Source organism: Miniopterus natalensis, chromosome 2 (assembly GCF_054644295.1).
Source record: "Miniopterus natalensis isolate mMinNat1 chromosome 2, mMinNat1.hap1, whole genome shotgun sequence".
In the NCBI taxonomy this organism is placed as follows: domain Eukaryota; kingdom Metazoa; phylum Chordata; class Mammalia; order Chiroptera; family Miniopteridae; genus Miniopterus; species Miniopterus natalensis.
The window spans coordinates 153,182,253-153,205,528 of record NC_142082.1 but is presented as its reverse complement, the minus strand read 5'-3'; the positions used below and the strand labels follow the sequence as shown (position 1 = coordinate 153,205,528).

Here is a 23,276-nt window from a genome sequence, read left to right as displayed (position 1 = left end):
GAGACAGAGTCGTGCCATCATGGACAATTAAGTGGGATTCAGAAAAGAAGGAGACATCTCAGTGTATGGTGACAGTGTCACAAGAGAAGCATGCACACCTGTCATGATCCACATGCCCAAGGATGCTGGTTACCAGGAACTCTAGCAGCTGTGTTACAAACACGTGCTTGAAAAAAATCTGTGATCTTAAAAACATCCTTATAACTAAATTGTGGGAGAGTTGAAAGGTGGTTTCCCTGAAAGAAATAAAGTTGATGTCTTCACATTCTAACTTGCTGAAGTCAAAAACAACAATTAATAAGTTTTCAAGTGTAATTACTGTTTTACCTGATTTAATTTTACTTTTTCCCCATTTTCTTGCTGCTCCAAAATAGGCAAAGAGATCACTTTTTCATCTAAAACTTCTCTTATGTTTGGCTTTATGTGCTGAGTTTCCATTAGAAATTTAATTTTCAAAGTCCAAAGAAGTAATGGGATTTAAAAGACTGTGCGTGTCAGAAGCAAGTAATCACATCTCTGTACCCTTGGTAGCCCCCAAGGGCAGTCTCAGGACTCTGGCTCTATGAAAATGTCTTCAATATCTGTCTTTCTTTTCCTGTCACTTGACTATAAATTTCAAGGAATGATTAACTCCATTTATTAAAAAATGAAAGAAGACAAAAATACTGCAGAAGAAAAATACCTTCTAGGTGTTTATTTAAAATAAATTCTACCTGCTCTGGAAAGAAAATACATTTATCTTTAAAAAGCAGTAGCATTCGCCCTGGCTAGTGTGGCTCAGTTGGTTGAGCACCCTTCCATGCACCAAAAGGTTGAGGGTTTGATTCCTGGTCAGGGCACGTGCCTGGGTGGTGGGCTCAATCCCCAGTAGGGGGCGTGCAGGAGGCAGCCGATCGATCAGATGATGTATCTCTCACATCGACGTTTCTCTCTTTCTCCCCCTCCCTCTCCCTTCCTCTCTCTTTAAAATCAATAAAAACATACATCTATTTTAAAAGTAGTAGTATTTAATCCCTGAAGTTCAGTTTCATGCCCTCACTTTTATTCACCCCTTCTGGCTAGATATCCTGACCTAAGCCTGACTATTCCTAGTGTCTACTGATTTGTAAGATCCAGGGGAAATGAACGTATTTATAGAACAACTTTAATTAAAAATGCCTGGGACCCAGAGAGTGCTTCTGACAAAAAATACTGTCTGCAGCACATCAGAGTCCCCAGCTAACCACTGTGCCGCCTCAGCATGAAACCGGCCTTCAAGGGCAGTGCTCAAAAATGGGCAGCATGCAGCCAGGGCTCCTCTCCAAGGCTCAGAAGCATTTCCAGGGGGTGGAAATAAAATGGGCCTTCGGGGAGAGATAAAACATACTCAACATCTCCACTTTTAACATGCTGTAATTACCCAACATGGTATTCTTTTTACCGTAAGGAGGGAAAGGTAAAAGTAGATCTTCTGAACAAGGAACCTGGACTGTAATTACTCTCTTGGACAAACTGATATGTTTGGAAAACATTTCTAATAGTTCAAGTGCAGCAACAAGGACAAACAGACATGGGCTTAATGCAGCGATCCTCAAACTTCTTGGTTTTAGGAACTTTTTGCACTCTAAAAACTACTGAGGACCCCAAAAGAGTTTTGTTCATGTGGGTTGCAAGTACTTATGACAACAGAAATAAAACTCAGAAATTTAAAAAATATTTATTAGTTTATTTAAAATGATAATAAACTCAGACATAACATATTTATGTGAAAAATAACTATATTCTCCAAAGCAAAAAAAAATTAGAATGGTGTCATTATTCTTTTTTTAAATTTTTTTTCCACTTTTTTATTGATTTCAGAGAAAGGAAGGGAGAGGGAGAGATATAGAAACATCAATGATGAGAGTCATTGATCGGCTGCCTCCTGCATGCCCCCTGCTGGGGATCGAGCCCACAACCTGGGCATGTGCCCTGACTGGGAATCGAACCTCGATCTCCTGGATCCTAGGTCGATGCTCAATCGCCGAGCCACACCAGCCGGGCATAGTGACATTACTTTCTCTCTCTCTCTCTCTTTTTTTTTTTGCAAACCTTTTTAATGCCTAGCTTAATAGAAGACAGCTGGATTCTCATATTTACTTTTATGCTCAATCTATTTTTATATATTTTTTAGTTGAAGTATATGAAGAAAACCTGGCCTCACACAGACATTTAGTTGGAAAGGGGAGAATATTTTAATAGTCTTTGCGTGACTGTGGATATCATGTAGCCTCTAAAAAGCTACTGTATACTCCTGAGAGAATGAGACTGAGAAAGGCAAACTACTTGTTAGTACCATCATGAAAACTGCACGGACCTTCTTGGCGCTCAGGGGTCCCCTGTAACGCTCTGTGAGCTGCGGGCTTAGTGAGTGGCCTGTAACAAAGTGCACTCACTGCACGGAAGCACAGGGTGTGGCTTCCGACGTGGTGGGGGCCTACAGAGAGGGGGCTGGAGAGCTGTCCTCGCGGCCTGGCATTACGGTCGCGCATCTGAACCACTTTCCAGAAGTACTTTCACTCTAGCCAATGATGCGGGCACACAGAGTAATAAGGTAGCTCTCCATCAACCAAATGACTTTATTTTGTTTTATTTTTTATTTGGTGACTCAAAGATACCTAAAATCCAGACCTCCTGATAGCAAGTCCCAGTGGGCTTACTAGCGAAACACATAGTCCTGGTTTCTCAGTAATATATGGAGGAAAAGTACTGGGCAGCACTTGTTGCAATTTTGCTATATACCCTTATCAGACATAGATAAAATCTTGGACAGAGATCTGAACTCTTGAAAAGAAGACAGAACTATACCTACAACAGTAAACATGGAAAAGAGTGCACTAGAGACCCTTCCTGCTTCAGAAAAGTCATAACTTTATTACGACTAATAAGTGACTTTATTTACTATGACAAACCTGGAACGTTTAGGACCAATGGAGGTATTTAAACTCGTATCAATGACTTCTCTGCGAAACTCAAGACACAGCAGCTCCACACATAAAGCGGAGGTGTCTGCCTTTGCTTCCCCCGCAAAACATTCCCCCACCCGTCATCCACGTGGCCACGCGTGGGAACCCGCGCGGGTGCCTGCCGCCCAGCTCCCGCTCAGCCAGGGGATGGATGCACTCATCGGCCATCCTTCGTGCCACAGAAACGCCAGGTGCTTCTGAGCCCGAACCGTCTCACCACCTTGGAGACCATGATCAACATGGTGACAGTTTCAGCGAGAGGAACACTTTAACGAGGAAATGCCAAGGATCATAAAAAGGAGCGAAAGAGAAAGTGTAACAGGAATAAGCAGCCACAGGGGGTACCGCTGCTGGGAGACCAGGAGCAGAGAGAAAACCCCCCTTTCACAGGACTGCAGCTTCCTCCGTGGGCCATTTCATCCCTGTGCTTTGCATTTTAGGCACATGACTTTCTTTCTATTAGGGGAAGGCACCTCTACGGGTCTCCACCTCAGAGCCCGCACAGGGTCTGTTCCCTCTGGCCAGATCGCTTGTCCTCATTTTTACCTAGTTACAATCTGAAAGTTCTTCAGGCATCAGATTGAATGCCACTCTTTGGTTACTGTCCCTGCTCCCCATATACCCCTTCTCCCAGGTTAGGTCCCCTTAATATTCATACCGATACATTCTCTTTGCCTGTTTGTCACAATTGCGCTAGATATTAGGGAAGGGCCAACCTAAGTATTTGCTTAGGGGTCGCCTTACTTTCTAGGCTCTAAGTTCCATGAGGATAAGGCCCCAGCCTTGCTGCTTCAACAATCTCTAATGTTTGGTGGTAGCCAGATGTTTAATAAATGTGCTAAATAATTAAATCCACAAATTCTTAAAGAAGGGTCCAGTTCAAGTTGACTTGGCCACACATGCAATGCTATCTATGGCAGGATCTACCCAAAGGAGGGCATTTTTAGAAGGAGAGAAACTGACCCTGAACCTGTTACTGTTGATCTACATGTCGAATATATATTTTATTATTCCAATTTTCATTCTTGTATCAGGCGAAGTCATATCCCAAAACACATGAAAGGAAATATTTTATTTTAAGTGTTATCAAATTAATTAAATGAGTTTTTCAATAGGCTATAAACCTGGGGATAGCCATAATTTGCAGTGGGTCAGAGTCATAAACAACGTTAATTTTATTTCCTTTACTGCTAGGGTATTGCAAGCTATATAATCTATGGCAAGAGTGAGCTGGTTACAAATGATGGTGGGTCTGTAAAATGTTTATAATCCTATCTGGGAAGCTGGAGTACAGCCAGTTCTGAATGCTAATGGGGAACCAGAAGAGAGCAGCAAGCCAGAGACCACCCTGACTTTGAATCTAAGGGTTTATTTTTTGTTCTTTGTTTCCTTCTTTGCTTGTAATTGACACATAAGGGCATCAGCTTTCTTCTGGATCCTTTTATGTATCTAATTTCCATGACAACTCACCCTCCCGGGTTTCCCCTATCACTTCTCCTCTCCCTTCTGGCCCCTGGAGCACCCAACCTCATGAACTGTGGCCCACCACCACGTGCAGTCACAGGACCCCGGCACCACACCGGGAGAGAGCCTGGGGGAGCAGTGGAGAGACCAGGCTCTAGTCCAGGTCCTGGCACTAGTTGTCTGTAAGACTTTGAACAGCGCTTAATTCTGTGCATCTCACTTTTTATCTGTAAAATGACAAAGTTAAACAATACTTAAAGGTTTCCTACCTATACTAGTCTTCATTTTCCCCTCAGAGAAATTACCTACTCATAATATGGTTTCGTTTATTTGAAGTCCTAACTCCATCTTTCCATCCCTGATCTGTCCCACTGCCATCTGTCCACACGCTATTTTCATCCACATGTTCCACTAACATTCAAGATATAAAGGTTGTACACTGCTGGTGGCGGCGCATGTCGGTGCCACGCTTTTGGAAAGCAATTCGGTGATGCATCCCAAGAGCCATTCAGTAAGGTAGCTCGATGAAACCCGCCAATCCTCTTCGATATGGGAATTCTACTTCTAGGAATCTGTCAGTAGGGAATGATTCAGCATACTGTTTTTAAAAAGCCATAAGAAAGATAAAGTTCATGCCCCTCCCCCAATGACCAACAGCTAAGATATTATTACATAAATTATAATGCATCATATTGGTAAACTAGTACCCAGTCATTAAAATGGTACTCGTGAAGGCCATTTAGCATCATGAAAATACATATCACATTATGCATAATTTAATGGCAAGTGAAAAGAACAGAATGCAAACTACATGTGAATGTTAAGCATGAAGACAAAATAAGTAAAATAAAAAGAACTGCAGGATATTAAAAAAACGAAAGTATTTGCTGTTTCCAGATATTATATTCTAGGCGAAAGGTTTATTTTATTTGCTCTAATTTTTCCACACGTTCCATTATATTCTTATAATAGCTGTGTAACTGAAAAAAATTAAAGCTGATCTAATTTCCTCCCTCCCTAAAATTCTGCCCCTCCCTGGCTTCCCTGTAGCCACCCGCGGCCACGCGTCCTCGGTCCTTTAGCCCTGGCCTTCCCGACCTTCTACTTCTCTTTCCTCTCTGCCTTCACATGCAGATAGTGTCCACGTGCAAAGGACACTTCTCCACGGCAGAGCTCACCCATCCCACGCCTTCCTGACACAAGGCTCCCGACCGCCCGCACCACCAGATGCACTTACAGCCTCCAGCATCCCCCACCCAGTTCCACAGGACTTTCTTCCTCACATTTTTAAAAACCCATTCCTCAGGCATTTAACCTTCGCTTTCTATTACATAACAGTTTCAAACATGGGCTTCATCTGGGGCCTCAGTATGTTCCAACATAGAATGTCTTTCAAGCTTATTAACCTATTTTTCAAATGTCCCCTTCTCAGACTCTGCGCTGATTTACTTACTACCTTCGGGTTCCAGCAGAGTAAGGGACACAATATTAGTCACAGAAAAACCCTAGAAGGTATCAGCACACTCATGGTTTTATCGGCAGTGAGGACGGGACATGGTGTCACTAGACAGCCCCATGCTCAGAGCAAGAGCCGGGTACGCCAAAGGGACTGTGTTTCTTTTTTTTCTTGATGGAATCACAAACTTAGATCAGGGGAAAGATTTCAGAAGGAGTCTGACGAAGTGTCTCACAACATCCTTGTGGACAAGAGTGAGAGCGGTGAGTGAGACAATAATATAATTCAACAAATTAGCCAAAAGTTGAATAACTACGTAAAGAGCGTTGGGTAAAACAGAGGTCAACCTGGAGAGAAAATCCCACAGTCACAACCTGGGGCTTCCTGCCTGTTATTGATCTAGGCAACACTGTTCTGTTAAAAATGTAAATAAATAACTAGAAGCTATTCTTACTCAATTTGCCAACTACAACAGCTGGAAAAGGTAGTTAATACAATGAATGATACAAACACGGACTAAAAAGTCCTAGAACACATGAAATTTCAGGCTGATATAGAGAAAGAGATTAAATACAGACAAAGATGAATTCTTTCATCCAGGTTATAAAAACTTGCCTGCAAAGTGGGTGAGGCCTGGATTAACAAACCTTCACATTTTGTAGGGGTTTCAGTTGACTGTATCTCCAGTCTGAGCCAAACAATGAATATTATTCCTTTTAGGGTGTGAAAAAATAGACGCACAGGATCTCAAGACAGGAAAGGATTTCTATTCCATTTGGGAGCCATGTTGTCACAGAGGAAACAGATAATCCAGAGGCAGGAAAAGCCACATGACCACAACGAAAGCATTTGGAAACCAGAGTAAATGAGAAACAAGTTGAAAGAAGTGATGTTGGCTTAGAAAGGAGCTAATTAGAGAAGTGACAAGGTAACTGCTCGTAAGCTGTGCTCAACAAGAGCAAATTATAGGACCGGTGACTTCTGCCCAGTGCGGGAAAGAGTTTTCTAACATTAGACTGGCCCCCAACCACAGTAAGATGGGCCATCCATGTGCACAGGGGGCCCTGGAAGATGACCTGTGAGGGGAGAGTCTCACAAGTGTGTCTTCGATTGACTCAGATCTGTAAACATTGCTTCCATCTACCCTGGGTGTTTGAAATTGCATAATGCTGTTAAGTAAGGTTGTGCCACACACACAAAAAGAATTCAGTCTGCTGCCAAAGAATGTGAAGGTAGGTGGATTTTCCTCCAATAGTGTCTCTGTGCCTTGCTGGTGCATCTGAAACATTCTTTTGTCACTGAAGAATTCAAAACGTGAAGATAAGATGTTGAAAGACAGAGAAGGCCATCCTGAGTTATACTCATAGGATGCTCTGTCTCTTTGACGTTAAAATCAACTGCCCAAAGGAGCAGGACCTTTATATCTTTCAATTACGTTCTGAGATCTCACAGCCTTTCACGTTTGAAGGTAGAGTAGGAGAAACCGGCAAAGACGTGGCCTCTGTATGTAGAAAAGATCATGGCCAGAGTCACAGTTTGGTTTTCTTAAAAAGTGTTTGTAACTTCAGCTATGAAACGTGCAATAACTTCACATCAACTTGCTGCTGTGGTTCACAAAACATAAATTTATCACATCGTAGATTTTAAATAAGGCACTTGACACTTTTTACACGTAAATGATGAAAAAGTATACATGGCATCCTTTTTAGTTGTCACCTTCTAAAAAATTTGTTAACAGTTAGATACTGCAAAATGAAATAAAATAAATTTCAAGGTCACTAAACATCTCTATCATTTTTAAAATGGTAATTTTTTTATGACCTTAAGAGTTCATCAATTTGGAAAAAGAAAGCAACGGAAACTTTCTGATATTTATTAAGGCAAATCACTTTTCACAATATTAACATATTAATACTTTTTTGTATCGAAACAATAGCACTAATTACTTTGGAGCCTTAAGCTATTTATTAAATATTCATTAGCATTTCATTGATGTTAACCTAGATGATTTTAGATACCTTAAAGTGTTAGAGGCATAAGATACAGTGAAGATAATTTTGAGTATATATCAATTTCCAGATTTGGAAACAGGCCCAGAGGGGTAAAGCCCTCCTCACCCGAGTCTGAGCAGTTGGCTACTGAGAAGCGAGGTCTGGAACCCGGTGTCCCAGCTCACTGTCCAATGCTTGTGATGGCAAAGCAGAGAGTAACTGAGTCCCAAAGCGCCTGCAGTAAGACATGCACATGAAGGCCTGTCTTACCCAGTGGACTGCCACGCCCCAGAGAGGGGAGAGGCATACAAAGGAGATACTGCTTTTCTTAAAGAAACTTGCAGTCTTGCAAAGAAAATAAACCTGAAACACTGTTTAAATTATAGCTCAAGATATTCATTTAAGAAATAAAGATATGTGATTAGTTGATGTGTGGTTCCTACAAAGTTGTAGGAGTTCCAAGGAAACACAACTCCCCGTGGGATGGAAGGGTGGAAGAACGTTGAGGGAAGTGGAAGCTGACTTGGATCTTGAAAAACAGGGAGGCTTCAGAGGGAGGGAAAGAAAAGATGGGATTGCAGGAAGATGGACCTGCATGAGTATCTGTAAAGAGCTTCCCCAAACAACATATTGTGTGATTACTAGCACTAGGTAAGGGATATGGTTATTTATCTTAAGGGTCATTTTCATCACGAAGAGCAATTTAATGTTTATTATCTGTCCTGGTGAATTGCAAAAAAAAAAAAAAAAAAAGATATGAATGTGAACTATTAATGCAATGCCTTATTTACTCACTTATGTCTCATTATTCCACAAAAAAACTGATGCAGCTTTCAAAAATATAACAAAACAAATTATTAAGGAAAATGATAATAAACCCAGGAGTGAAAGCAGCATGCACAGAAGAGCAGACTGTATAGTCCAGACGGGTTGTTAGCTGGAGGTGGGGGTGCAAAGGGGACAGAAACAGATTTAACCTTTCTGGCATTTGCCAGGTTTTTCATGCATTAGATTAAAAAGAAAAGAAAAATCCTGTAATTCAAAAGCCTCGCCTTTCCTAATACTGAAACATGAGAGACGTTTCTCCCTCGAGACGTCATAAAGAAGCCAGTGAATGATGCAGAAGGTGCTGGCCTCAACCCTGTCCCCGACCCAATGGTCAGAATGAGCAGCTTCACAAGGCTGTCCCTGAGTGGAAGACAAGAGCTCAGAGCGGAGGCTAATTCAGCTACAAACCAGCGTAGCCCACATGCAGAGCCCCCCTTGTCATACAAGAGTAAATTCAGAATACGAGCTGGGTTTGGAGGGGCCGCATGTTCTTCAGTTCAGATTGACTCAGGTATTTACTCAAAACCACTGATTGCATGCAAGGTGACAGAGGTGGGGACACAGCCATGAATAAAAACAGATAGGTGTTCTCATGGAGTTAAGTATTCTAGTGGTGAGATAAGAATCGCAGATAAATAAATGCATGTGAGATGGTGATAAATGCTGTGGGGAAAAGGCAGGGCGAGGTGAGAGAACGTGGTGGGCAGCGTGAGGTTAATATTTAGAAAGGGCATTCACAGACAACCTCTGCCACGGTGATGATCTGGGCTAAAACCAGCATGATCCGAGGAAGGACACTCTAAGATATCTGAGAGAGAAGTGTCACATGCCAAGGGAACAGTTCGTGCAAAGGCCCTGAGAGAAGCATGCTTGGCGGGTCTGAGTAGCTGCAAGACAGCCAGTCAAGCAGAGGCAGGGTGAGGGTCTTATAAAAATTAAGGACCCAGGATGAGGTGAGAAAAGGGTTAACTATGGAGTCAATGATTTGTTCAGAAAATACCCACTGTGTCTGCTTCAGCACAAAGGCAGCTGAGGTCCGCCAGTGTATACCACAGAACACGGCCATCGTCATTTTAGCTTAAACACTGTGCTAAAACTGGCACTAAAATCACCCTCTAAAGACACGGGCTGTTGTCTAAAACCCACCTACATTATGTGCAGACTATCAGAGTGAGACAGCTAGACTTATCACTTCTGACACTTAAATATCCACAGAATGTCCTAATTTTGTTTCCTGGTGAAACCTGCAAAGTTTTTTAAATGCAAACTGCACCCCTATGTACCTGACCAAATCATTCATTACATTTACTTCCAGCTGAGTGGCGCAGGGCATCTTTCAAAGGCACTGAGTTTGATTTTAAAAGTACTCCGGCCATTTGCATGATAGAATCTACTGTCTATCGAGGGCAGTTCCGTGTGTCAACAGAACTTATCATCAATTTAGAGAAGACAACTTACATGTTTCCCCATAGCAGGGGGCAGGCATCCAGGACACTGAAAAGTGGAATCAAATCATTTAGACCCAAGTCAAGAGAAGGAGGGGGATGACAATACCCCTTTATCTTACGCGGAGAGACATGTCGTCTCAGGAGATCACAGAGGCTTATAGGACAGGCTCCTAACAGGTATTGAGACACTGGATGTACAAGATGGTTGGTAACTGGTTCCAAATTGAGTTTAGAGATCTTGGTACATTAATGATTCCCCCAGAAACAGGTGATAAGTAAACAGTAATAAAACCAGCAAATACCGAGCATGGCTCTTGACACATTTTGCCCTGAAGTGACACAGAATATATATCAAAGCCCTATAATGAGCCTTTTTATAAGCCTCACCCGAGAATATGTTTTGGTTGATTTTAGAGAGAGAGGGAGGGAGAGAGAGAAACATCAATGTGAGAGAGAAACACTGATCGGTTGCCTCCTGTATGAGCCCCACCCGGGGATCGAACCCGCAACCTTTTGGTGTACAGGGTGATGCTCCAACTGAGTCACCCGGCCAGGGCAAAACGGATCACTTCTGTCTAAAGACCACCCGCACTATGCAGAGAATATTGGAGTGAAAACGCGACGCTTGTCATTCCCGTCAAGAAGAAACCTAACACAGAGATTAGTCGTCCAATATGAGTTTATAAACTAAACCATCAGTACCAAAAATCTGTGAAAAAGAATGATGTGGAATTAAATGAAACCATCACCTGCTCAGCCAGCAGGGAAGCTAAGCTGGAATACGCGTCGGCAAACTCCGGGCCGTGCTTGATGGAATCCTTCAGTAGGGTGACAGCCTCTTCTTTTTCCTCCTGGGACCTGCGGGTGACAAGGGGGGGGGGGGGGAGAACACATCTTTTAATAAAACTCTGTTTAAATCTTTTGGCGAGACTTTGAGATCTATTTATTTTAGCAAAAATTAACTGGTTCACTCTGGGTTTCATCGCAAATGAATGGAGCTCCAGTGTCTCAAGGTTAACAGTTTCTGTCTCTGAATTCTCGGTGGAAAGGGACATTAAGGCATAAATGGTACAATATTCGCTGGTGTTTCTACCTTCTATTTCCTGCTATGCACTTTGGGGGAGCTTTATTTCTTATCTTACAAGTTTGTTAGCCAGAAAGTTGAAGTCTCAGAGCAGCTGTCCGAGGACACTGCCTGGGGGCGCGGGGGCCAGTGCCAGGCTGCGGGAGGTGATGTGAATCCCCGCAGTGCCATCCGCTCCGCTGCAGGCGGCTCCTCAAGGGCCGAGACGCCCATCAGGACAAGGCAGAAAACGGCCCCTGTTAGTCTTTGCTTTTATAACTAAGAGATCCAGTTTACACATAATTTATGAAATTAGAAAATACTGTGACTGCTGGCTGGCAAAGAGCGGCTGGCTATTTTATCATCGTAATTTTATTAAGAATTGAGGCTGGGTCTGTGCTCTTCATTTCAATCTTCCCCCAATGGTCATGCTTCTGGCTTGAAGAGGACTCAAGGCCCCCAAGTTATCCATTACTTTGGAGGACAGTTCTCTTTCCTGTTAGTGCCTTGGGGAAACACTGGGCCACTGTCCCGATAGTAATATCTTTGAAGCCAAAAACGGACACTGATAATGACCAACTTTGCTACTAGTACAATTCCGCAAACACTGGTCACTTGCTAAAAGCTAGATATTGTAACTGGCAAAAGAAGTGGAAGGAAGGAGAGAACTCCTGGAACTACAAGCACACAGCCAAAGGGTCCCCCCAGCTCTACCCACTGCTACTATGCTGAGTGGTGTGCTTATGTTCTTACTATTTAGAATCAACAATCGCTTCGTCAGCAGTGAATATCTACCACATGCTCTGGAAAATTTCCACATAGCTTATTTACTCATTTATTTAAAAATATATCTTTATTGATTTCAGAGAGGAAGGGAGAGGGAGAGAGGGAGATAGAAACATCAACGATGACAGAGTCATTGATCGGCTGCCTCCTGCACGCCCCCAACTGGGGATCAAGCCCACAACCTGGGCATATGCCCCGATTGGGAATCGAACTGCGATCTGGATTCTAGGCTGATGCTCAACTGCTGAGCCACGCCCGGCCAGGCCCCATAACATTTTTAATTTAATTCTTACGACAATCCCTGCAGTAGGTGTGACTGTCTTATGATGCTCATTTTTTTCTGATGAGAAAATTTGGATTCGGAAGTCAAGCGACTCACCATATTCACATAACCCGACTTCTGAGTCAAGAGCCAGCGCTCCTCTATTGCATCACATATGCCATTCTCGCTACTTACAAACCCACCTCTGTGACCTTGCTGCTCAAAGTGTGATTCATGGATCAATATGATCAGCATCACCTAGGAGCTTGTTAAACATGCAGAGTCTCAGGCCCCAGCCAGACCCACTGAATCAGAGCCTGCATTTAAAAGAGATTCTCAGGTCATCTGTACACACGCTAAGATTTCAGCATAACTGCTCCGTGAATTATCAAAGGCAGCCGAGAGTAGCTCCTGCTACGAAACCCCTACGGCTTCAGTCTGTGTAGGACCAAGGTCTTTAGAAGGAAAACTAATATTGGCTCCCATGTCTGAGTTCCAAGTGCCAGAAGCAGCATATTACAATGTGACTTTACCTGGAAGATAATCTTTCATCACAGACCTTGAAAAAAGAGTCATGTTTCCAGCACAGACCTAGCATTTAGCTATTCGATTAGCACACATTTACCATCGTCAGCTATGTGTTAGCTACTTCCCGAAGGAGGTGGCTGTCCGTGCTACCCTCTCCTTATGGGGGTCTAGCTAACTCCTACTGGGCTCCTCTCGATGCACAGTCCTGCCTAGATAGCAGTGTTACACCTGTGTCCTTACGTAGATTATCCTTGGGATGTGGCTTGAAAGTTGCATGGTTATAAAAACAGTTGCATTACAGCTCTCCGGGTGCTGCTCTCTCGCTGACTCATTCATTTAGTCCACAAGCATTTAGAGTGGCCGAAAGCATGGAACAGACTGACGAGTCTCAGAGGAAAGGCGAGGGTGGGTGGGGAAGGATTAACCTAAAAATTTACATTCGTATTTGCATAACCCCTGAACAGACAATGGTGTGGGGAAGGCCTGCGGCAGGGGAGATGGGGGGTGTAGAAGCGACCAATGGGGGAAAACAGAGGACATCTGTAATACTTTCAATAAAGATAAATTTAAATAAAAACAGTGACAGTAAGACTCTATGGAAGGGCACTATGTTTACATACTCCTGGGTTTCTATTCTAAAACATATTTTGAAGTATTTCTTCCATGGGCACCTCTTTTTAAATAAAAACTTATTTTTTAATCCGGGTAATTTTACTATTGATTTTATGGTTAGCAGAACTCTTCCTCCAAGGATTTTGTACATCTTTATTAACATTAATTTGGAAATCCTCTTCAAATCCATAGGGGGATACGGACTTAGGAAATTAAGGCTAAACATTAAGTCCCTCAAGACATAATTTAGCTTGGATAGTCTTCAAAGTCAGCAGGAAGAATACCACAGCAATTTGATGATAAAATTTAATAATTTTCCATTTGTCATGGCCCACATCAGTTAGAACGGCAACTTAAACCTTTTGTAGACGAACTCGGTGAGATTAATTACCCTTAATACAGTCTATAAATCTATATCCTTGAGGTCATCCGTTAACATTCGTCTGACACAACGGAAAAGTTAGCATCGAAGTTATTTACAGGGAATGCGGATTCTTCATGAAAAACGGCATTTCTATGAATCTCTCGAGGGAGTAACTGACATACTTTTAGAAAACCACTGTATCTCACAATTTCATTTAATATATGATGGCAAGATGCAACTACTCGGGCAGACAGGCCATTTCCCCCGGGCTCTGGGCCCGTGGGTGGCTGGGCTCTTCCGTGGGGGCTGAGTCAGTCGTCAGACGCCAACGGGGACAGGCACATGCTACCTCTACTGATATTTTAAAATGCTTTTTACGAAAGCCCAGGAAATTGACATGTGGCCATTTTGTTGTTGATTTTGTATCTGGAAGGGAGAGGAATAGCAGGCATGTTAATATAGAAAGAAACAGAAGATGTATCTCTTCTGTGGTCTCCTTTTTGCTCACCCGTTGGTGGGAGTTTATGAAGTAGGTGTGGCTTTGACACAGTAACTTACGACAGATGATTCATCCAAACGGGACCTTCCTCGGTCACGTAGTCACGCAATTACCACCTGCGAACTGAACTTCATTTCAACCTGTTTCTGAATAGCATCCTTTTCATATCTACATTATGGCCCATGTTTCTCTGATAATTATTCCACATTATAAAACAGGGGCAATATTCCTACAATTCTACTAGGCTACTGCAGTCTGGAGTGCACCTCGCTCGGCTTTGCTTGCTAACACCCGAGTTCACACCCTTCGTTTGCAACCTGTTTCCAGTTCCCTCTCTCTTCTCCTTTTGCTGTAGACAACTGAGATACATCTTTTTCTAGACATTGCTTTCAACACATTTGCTTATATAAAAATGTTCATTATGTCCTACTGCCTACGGAGAGAATCTTAGTTTAAAACCCTCTACAATACGGTTCTGACCAATGTTTAAACATACCCAGGTATCCACTAGTCCAGTTAGGCTGGGTGGCCTTTGGCATCTTTTCTGCAGAACCTAAGAGATCACCTGGTCCTTCTCTATCCTTACTGTACCTTAAAACCACTCAGGGTGCTTTTCAAAAAACCTTCGTGTCCTGAGGTTGGGCCTCTTAATGGTAGCTCTTCAGGGGAATATGAAAGCCATTGAGACTGAGAATTATGGATACAATCTAACCTCCTTGGTTTACAGTAGTGGAAACTGAGATTAAGGGGGCCTTGGTGATTTGCCCTGGTCCCAAGCAAAAAGGAAGGCCGCCCGCAGGCCTGTGCCTCCCAGCCTGGCCTCTTGCCTGCCATTCCACAGGTGGCATTCCCCTCCTCTCCACCCAACGTCTGTCCCCCGTGGAGCCTTCCCCAACTTAACCAGCTCACAGCATGATCGCCTCATCAGTGCTCGTAAACATGTAACAGAATCAGAAACCACATACATGCTACCTTCTTATATTTTGGTTTTCTTTTTGTACCTCCATAACAAAGAAGGTGGTAGGGTGATCACGGTTAGGGGGAGCCCTGCTCTGGCCTCCAAAGGGCCAGCTGCTCTTTGTTCTTCAGCTCAGCATTCTAAGGAGCAACTGGGCCCAGGTCCCTTTTCTTCTCCAAGGTCCTGGCACAGCACATGAGGGGCTCCCTGCACGGCCTCCCGCAGGAGGGTACAAGCCTGTCAGTGAGCATGCCAACCGGGCAAGTTTTTCAAGCTTCATGTTTCCTAAGAGTTGTTTGCTGAACATTCAACTCTCCGCTAAGGACAGCGTGATTCCTTAGCTTTATTTATTTAATTCTCATTAAGCAGTGCGAATGAGGCATAATTATCTTCATTTTAAATACCAGCAACCACCACCCCAGCAACAATACAAAACCAGGATCTGTCCGAGGCCCACGGCTACTCTAACACCAGGGCTCTATCCCTGAAAGCTTCAGGTGTAGCCAGGCCCCTCGGCAGACCACGCTCCGCACTCCTGCATCTGCTCTCAAGTGTGACGCACTCTGTGACCAGAGCCCCGTCACAGACAGGACCACGCCTTACTCTTCTTATGTCTTTCATCCCAGTGATCTGCACATGGGAGAAAGTCAATAACTGCTAAGTTATTTTTTTTGAACCATGGTTTTACTGTTTTCTTTATTCCTACATCTTTGTAAATCTCCTGAAATAAACTTCCCAATATTCTAATAAAAATCTGACAGAGGAGGCAAATATGATCCATTTTATATCTCTGTTTCTATACCTCTTTCAATATTGTAGAAGTGATCCTAAGGAAGGCAGAAGCACCCAAAGCTTGGAATCATAACAAAATGACAAGTTTAGTTTCCATTTTCTGAGCAGTGCTAAGCAGCTGATCCACCTTAAGTCTGCATAGTAGTTAAAGCACTGACTCAAAACCCAGGACCGGGTTCGGACTCGACTTTTACCATGTACTAGCTGTGTTTCCTCAGGCAAATTATCTGATCTCCTTGTGTTTTAGCTCACAGTAGATACTATGCATGTTTTAGCTTTTATTTGCTCACTTAATGTTTCTAAAATTCACCCATTAAAATCTCTCTCTTTTTTTAAAGATTACTTTTTAAAATAAAGGAGAATGCAATGTTTTTGAAATTCCCCCAAAGTAACATACTTCCACATTTTAAACTATTCACAAAAAACTTAGGTTAGACATCAGAGTGTCTGATATCATAATAGATTTGTAACATAATCATCATCATTAAATACTGTACACAAATAGATAGTGTTGCACTAAATGTAAAATAACACCAGTAATGAACAGAGGCACTACCCCTGGAAACCTCATTCTAAGGCAAACCCCGAGGTGAGGCCCAAGTGGCAGACTGATAGTTCTGAATCCACTCAGCCGATGGTGAAGCCACCCGAAGCAGTGGTCTTCATTAAGTGTGGCTGCTAAAGGCATGAAAGAATCAGGAGCAATTTCGAGCCTCTTCTTTGGCCAAGCCAGGAAAGCTACTTAAAAGAGAAGTTTAAGCAGTCATTTCCAGCCAAGTAAAAAGGTGTAACGAGAGGCAGAAAATTTCAAACAGATACTATGAAATTCCTTAGTAATGGGAATTACCTATGTATTCTGACAGTAAGATCACCCCCAGGGCCAGCATTAGACAGTGTTAAAACGTCCTAAAATGCATTCGTTTTGGCTCTATAAGAAGCTGTTTAGGGAAATCAGAAGCCCATTGTCAATGTAAATCCCATCTACATAGAGCTACTCTGTTATCCATTTACACTGAAGCAACAGGTCCATCCAAAAGGGGGAAATATGAAAATACCATTTGTCTCTGAATTGACTAAGTGATTTAGGTAACCAAGGCCATAGGTTGTTTCTCTGAATTCAACAGAAAAAGCTTGAATGAAGTAATCCATAACCGGTGAACAAACTGGTAAAGTCACCCTCAGCACACGCCCTGTCCAACTAGGCACGGGCACGCTTTTAGCCTGGGATCACAGAAAGGGACGTGGAATCCCCCTGGAAACTCATGTCACACTAAGGATCCTGAGGACTGCCAGAGCTTCTGTTAGGGGTTCTGTTAGGGGTTCCACTGGCACTGATGGAACTGCCAGGGACCTGGATAGGTGAGAGAAGTAGATGAGCATAAAGCTGCCCCAGTGTTAAGGAATACCTCCTGCCTCTCGGCATCCTGCATTTCCTTACCTGCCAAACAAGTCACCGGCTGACGACTGATAATCCTCCAAGGCCTAAAAAATTCCATCTTCACTTTTCCCATGGGTCAATAGTTATCAAATTTTAGTGGGTAAAAATCATTATGTGTTTGTTAACATGCAGGATATCCCAGGCCTCTTAAGGTTCCGTAGATCTGGGGTAGGCCCCGGAATCAGCATTCTTACACGCCCCTCAGGGGATTCTACGGAGGGTGGTCTTCAGCCCGTGCTTTAAGAAATTCTGCCCTGATCACTATGTGGGATTTGCCTGATCATTTGGATCCCTGATGTAAGGCTAAATGTTACAGGATTAAGAAAGCATAAAAGAAAGAGAGAGAGAGGGAGGGAGGGAGGGAGAAAGAGGCCAGCTGGTGTGGCTCAGTGGTTGAGCACTGACCCATGAACCAGGAGATCACAGTTTGATTCCTGGTCAGGGCACATGCCTGGGTTGCGGGCTCGATCCCCAGGAGGGGGCGTGCAGAATCGATGATTCTCTCTCATCATTGATGTTTCTCTCTCTCTACCCCTCCCTTCCTGTCTCTGAAATCAGTAAAAACATATTTTAAAAGGAGAGAGAGACAGAGAGGGAGGGGGAGAGAGAGAGAGAGAGAGACGACTTCCTGGGACAATCTGAGCCAAAGAGAAAGGTCACAGTGGCCAGCTGATCGAAACCTCTGGATGCCATGATGTGGGGAGGTGCAGGGGTACACTGGGGAAGACTGCAATCGGAAGAGGCAGTTTTCTCTCTCATGGAAGTTCTCTCGTGAATATCCTCTATTTTGCATCCAAGTCTTAGCTCCTGTGTTATCCGTAAGGTCATCATATATAAATAAAAAGCTCCTAGCATACTGCAAGCAAAGTTTCCCTCTCTTAAATTCCCCCCAAGAACTTCCAAAAGGCTAAAATTCCTGAGAAGGGGTTCCTGGAACCAATCTTCATCATTGATTTCATAAGAGAAACATCAAGTAGAAATTAGATCTTGTTCATAATGTGCAAATCTTGCCATTAAACATTTGTAGTTTCACAGGGAATTTCCCTTTGGTTATACAGCAGCGAGACAGTTTTCCGAGTGTGTTAAGTAAAAACATTTGTATCATCTCCCTTTCCTGGCTCTATCTCAAGGGCAGATATTTAGCAAAAGCAAATAAAACTTCACCACATTTTCTTTTAGCAATTAAGGACCTGTTAAGCGTCAATTTAGGAAACTTTTCAGACTCCTGTCTAAAATCTCATGACACATTCATTTAAACTGAAAGCAGATGCCTGCTTTGAAAAAGTATTGACATTTAGGAGAATTTAGGAAATGCCAGTAACAGAAATAAATGGATCTGGCAATCCGCTTGGCAGTAGTACAATTTCCCATTAACCACAGTGCGAACTTGGAGTGCCGGGCAGCGCTTTTAATTTCTATTTCTTTGTTAGGGTGTTTGTTGTTGGATCCAAAAAATGATGCCTTTCACAAAGGAAAAGGAATATGTTTTTTTAATGTGGTGGTGGGGGGGGAGGGGGCTGATAGACTTTACCAGCTCGTTTGAAAAACTGAATCATGAAAGTCAAATAAATTGTAAATGTCTGACTGAGATAATGTTTCCAGAGTACACATTTTTCTGTGGCTCTACTATCTTTCCTATACAGTAAATTTTAAAAAATTGGATCATCCTCTGTGTATCCTCTTAAGAATATATATATGATATTTTTTAGACAGAGAGGAAGGGAGAGAAGAGAGACAGATAGAAATGTTGATCGGCTGCTGCCTCCTGCGTGCCCCCTACTGGAAATCAAGCCCACAACCTGGGCATGAGCCCTGACTGGGAATCAAACCAGCGACCTCTTGGTTCATGGGTGGACACTCAACCAACTATGCCACGTTGGCCAGGCTGTGTAGCCTCTTTTATGATCAAGTTTACTGAGCTCATCTCTGGTGATGCAATGAAAATACTGCATCTAGTTTACTGGCATTCACCCTAATTTCTCTGCTTGACTTTTTAGGGAAGCCACACAGGAAGACTGATTCACATTACGCGGGGGTAAAGAATGAATTTCTTCTTTAACTCCAAACTCACACTCAGCATGGTCGGCATTAAGCAGACCACCTGCCCTCCCTCCGAAGTGGGTCTGCAGTATCTGATTCGGTCGCTGTGGCAACAAGAGGAGGCGGAGGAGTGCGTGGTGTGAGTGGTCCAGCTTGTCCTGGACACCTGTCTCCCAGCTAAGGACCGAGGAGGCGGAGTGCAAGGAAGTTGTGACGCTGTGTAGTCACAGGGCAGTGGGGATGGAGACACAGGTCACATGAAGACGCGGCACAGAACAGATCCTGAGAACGTGCTCCTCCTGAATCCTCTCCTCCTCCGCCCCTTTGAATGGCTCTTGATGTCTTTGTCATCAGCTCAGAGCAGTCACTGTCCTGAACCCCAGCAGCAGGACGCTTGTCCTACGATGGACTTACTCCTGCAGGTACGGAGCCAGCTCTGAGCCACAAGTGCACAGAGGTGGGCTGGGAGGGGGGATGGTCCCAGGCCAGCATCACTTCCAAGTGCAGGCAAATATTTAAGCTCAGCCCTTCAGTGATTTGAAGGAAGTATGGAAACTGCTTTCAGGTTGGAACCTGGAGAAGGCAGCTGAGAGTAGCCTGACTTAGCCAGGACTTTTTTAGCCCTCAGATAAAGGGCCACTTTGAGGGTGCAGTTGAAGGCATGTCCCTGGTTTTAGGCTCAGGCTGACTGCTGTCTAAATCCCGATCCTGCCCTCATCCGCTGTGTGACTTGGCTTAGAATCTCCATCTCCATGAGCCTCGGTGGCCAAATCTGTGAAATGCGCATTTTAATCTCTACCTCTCCAGGTTCCTGTGAGGGTGAAATAAATGCACATGGGCAGTGCACTTAGCAGAGTGTCTGGCACATGCAACGATGCAGTAAATGTTAGGCCCACTGGCTCCTTCCCCACACTCCACCCAGAGTTCCACCTAGAATTTCTACCAGCAGCCTCACTGACTGATTTCTCAACAAAGGCAGATGCTGTTCGAACGCAAGTATTGCCTCTGAAGAGAAAAGGAACTCTCACGTTCCTTTCTGGTCTTCTACTTGAGATAAAAAACTTGGAGTCATAGTTAAAACCACAGATTCTTGCAGCTCAAGAGCTTTACAGCATCGCGTGGTTCCCTCCCTTACTTAGAACAGGAGCAAATGGAGTCTCAGGAGGTTGAACACTGCCTTAAGAACTGTTCAACCACAGGGGTAGAAAATGTATTACCTACTTCTCATTCATAATTAATTTTATACTAAGAAGTTGAGCTTCAAATTAGAATTGAGAAATTATGTCCCTGGGCTAGTAATAACTAATAATTGCTAAAACTTATTTCATCTTTATTGGGGGCTAGATCTTGTGTTACGTACTTCCATGCATTCTCGTGCTCAGGACTGATGGATGTAGTTACTAGTATTATTGCCAGTGTATCCATGAGGAACCGGAGGCACTGCAAAGTAAAGTCGTTTTCCTACGGTTGCAGACTACCACACGGTAGAGCTGAGATCCAAACTCACTAAGCTCCACAGCTGCTGGGCCTGAGGTCAGTGTGGCAGCCAGATGGAACGGGAGGTGCTGGCTCTCCACGTGCCACTTCACAGCTTACTGCCCGTGACCCTCCCTCCATCTGCCTGTCTGTAACGGGAGCGATGGTGCCAGCCCTCCACCATCCCTGGGTGGGCAGGCTCCTGGGCCACGAGGAAGCACTCTGTAACTTGTCATTCCAGTGTCAGTTACTACTGTTCCCTTCACTTGGAGGAGAGGCAGCAGAAAGGTTGAGGGCAGAGAGGCCTGCAATGCTGCCAGCAGGCAGGTGGCAGCAAAGCAGGATGGCACCCTGCTGGGCCTGCTAGAGGGAGGGGAACCGGGAGGGAGGCTGGCAGAACTGGTGAGGAGTCAGGAAGAAGGGAGGGAGCCTTGAAGGCAAGCCTCACCTCCCCACAGTGCTCCCTGGACAGACGGACCTTGCAGGCCACAGGCAAGTGTGGGCCAGAGGAAACACAGAGACCACACACCTCCTCACACACCCTCTTCCTGTCCTTCAAACTTCTCTTCCAGGACTTATGGAGCATTTTTAGATTTGAAAGCCTTTAAATGATCTCTAACAATTTATGTTCCAAATTCAGCCTCTGTATCCGGACAAAGCTGATATACACGATTTAAGATAAAAAGTTGAGGTGCTTGGTCCCCCATAAAGCAAGACAATATGGGCAAGAAGAAATGTCCAGTGATTAGCTTCATTTCTCTTTCAATTGAATTGTGCCTTCTTTAAGCTCCATTTCCAGTCGCGGTGCTCCAAGTCATGCCCAGCACAAGAGCTTAAGGGGACTAGGCTGCAAACGACACTGGGAAAGACGATGAGGGTTACAGAGGGGGACACGTGCTTTTCAGGACAGAGGAGACCGCTGAAAACTCCTGGACTTCACAAAGCAGTCTGGCCAGTTTAATCCCACTCTGTCAGAAGTATTTATGCAGGAAAGAAAATGACATCCCAATTTCTTTCTTTTTTAAAATATATTTTTATTGATTTCAGAGAGAGGAAGGAAGAGGGAGAGAGAAAGTAGAACCATCAATGATGAGAAAGAATCACTGATCGGCTGCCTCCTGCACGCCCCCCACTGGGGATTCAGCCCGCAACCTGGGCATGTGCCCTGACCGGGAATCGAACCCCGATCTCCTGCATCCTAGGTCAAATGCTCAACCGCTGAGCCACGCCCGGCCGGACAACATTCTAATTTCGTCAAGAAAAAGTACACAACACCGGGGGGTGCTGAGAGCATGCTGTGCCCGCAGTGCTTCCTGTGCAGCAGCGTCTACTGCAGTCGGCAGGGCGAAAGGAAGGAGTGAGCGAAGGGATGTTTCCTTGCAGACCGCACTGTGGGTTTGAAACAACTTCCTCATGCCCAGTTCATTAGCAATCACAGCATGAATGAGTCGGGCTTTGGTAGGGGAGAAATACTTACAAAAATATTTTCACAATTAGCAATCTGTTTATATACAAATAACTCCCAAATCTGGAGGAAGTAGGTAAACATTCTCCTCATTTCCCAGATAATTCAGTTTTGTAAGACACTGATTATAGGATTATAAAAATGCAAATAAAGCATATATTAGCTGAACTAGAGGAGGTCTCGCTTAAAAACCTATGTAATATTTTTCTCTACTGTAGTTCACAAGTTTGTATTTCCTGTGCACCGACAAGGGCCCAGTTGGGCTCGGCACCTGCGTTCACACAATGTGGGGGGCTGGAGTAAAAGAAGGAGCTTAAGTGGCAGGATTACGGAAAGTCCGAGTGCTAGGGCGCTTGGACTGTGTGCGTGTCTGGAATGGATAATCGATAAACTTCTCAGGTGCCCCTAAATTTAAAGGGAGGGGGAAGGGTGGATGCTGGGAACGGAAGAGAAAAATAAAGCTGAAATCAGGCACTGAAATAAAGAGCTGCCAAAGCAGTGGGAGGGCATACTCCTCGCTCAGAGAAGTCTAGGGGATGAGAGCAGAGAAGCTTCGCGATCTACAGGCACTGTTGGAGGCCGCAGCGCCACAGGAGCACTGGCCGGGCGGTGGGGGCAGGAGGAGCACCCCATGTTCAGCTTCCTCTTGTGGCCTTGGTAGGAGGAGGGCAGGGGTTAGCACAACAACTGGACAGGGTGGCTAAGCTGAGGGAAAGTCCCCAGGGGTTGGAAGAGTGTGGAATGGGAAGGGTCTGCAGGCCCAAGAGAGAGCCCACGATGACGGATGGAGAGCAGGAGGCGGGAGACAAACAGCATCGAGAA

General features: G+C 44.2%; 1 protein-coding gene across 3 annotated transcripts in view; it reads right to left on the bottom strand.

The window, feature by feature from the left end:
- TMTC1 (transmembrane O-mannosyltransferase targeting cadherins 1) overlaps window positions 1–23,276 on the bottom strand; it is a 236,810-nt gene that overhangs the window by 16,159 nt on the left and 197,375 nt on the right. For all 3 annotated transcript variants that reach the window (XM_016199096.2, XM_016199095.2, XM_087814742.1), the window contains one exon: window positions 10,921–11,029. In XM_016199096.2, the coding sequence (XP_016054582.2) occupies window positions 10,921–11,029 (109 nt within the window). The remainder of the gene's footprint in view (window positions 1–10,920; window positions 11,030–23,276) is intronic.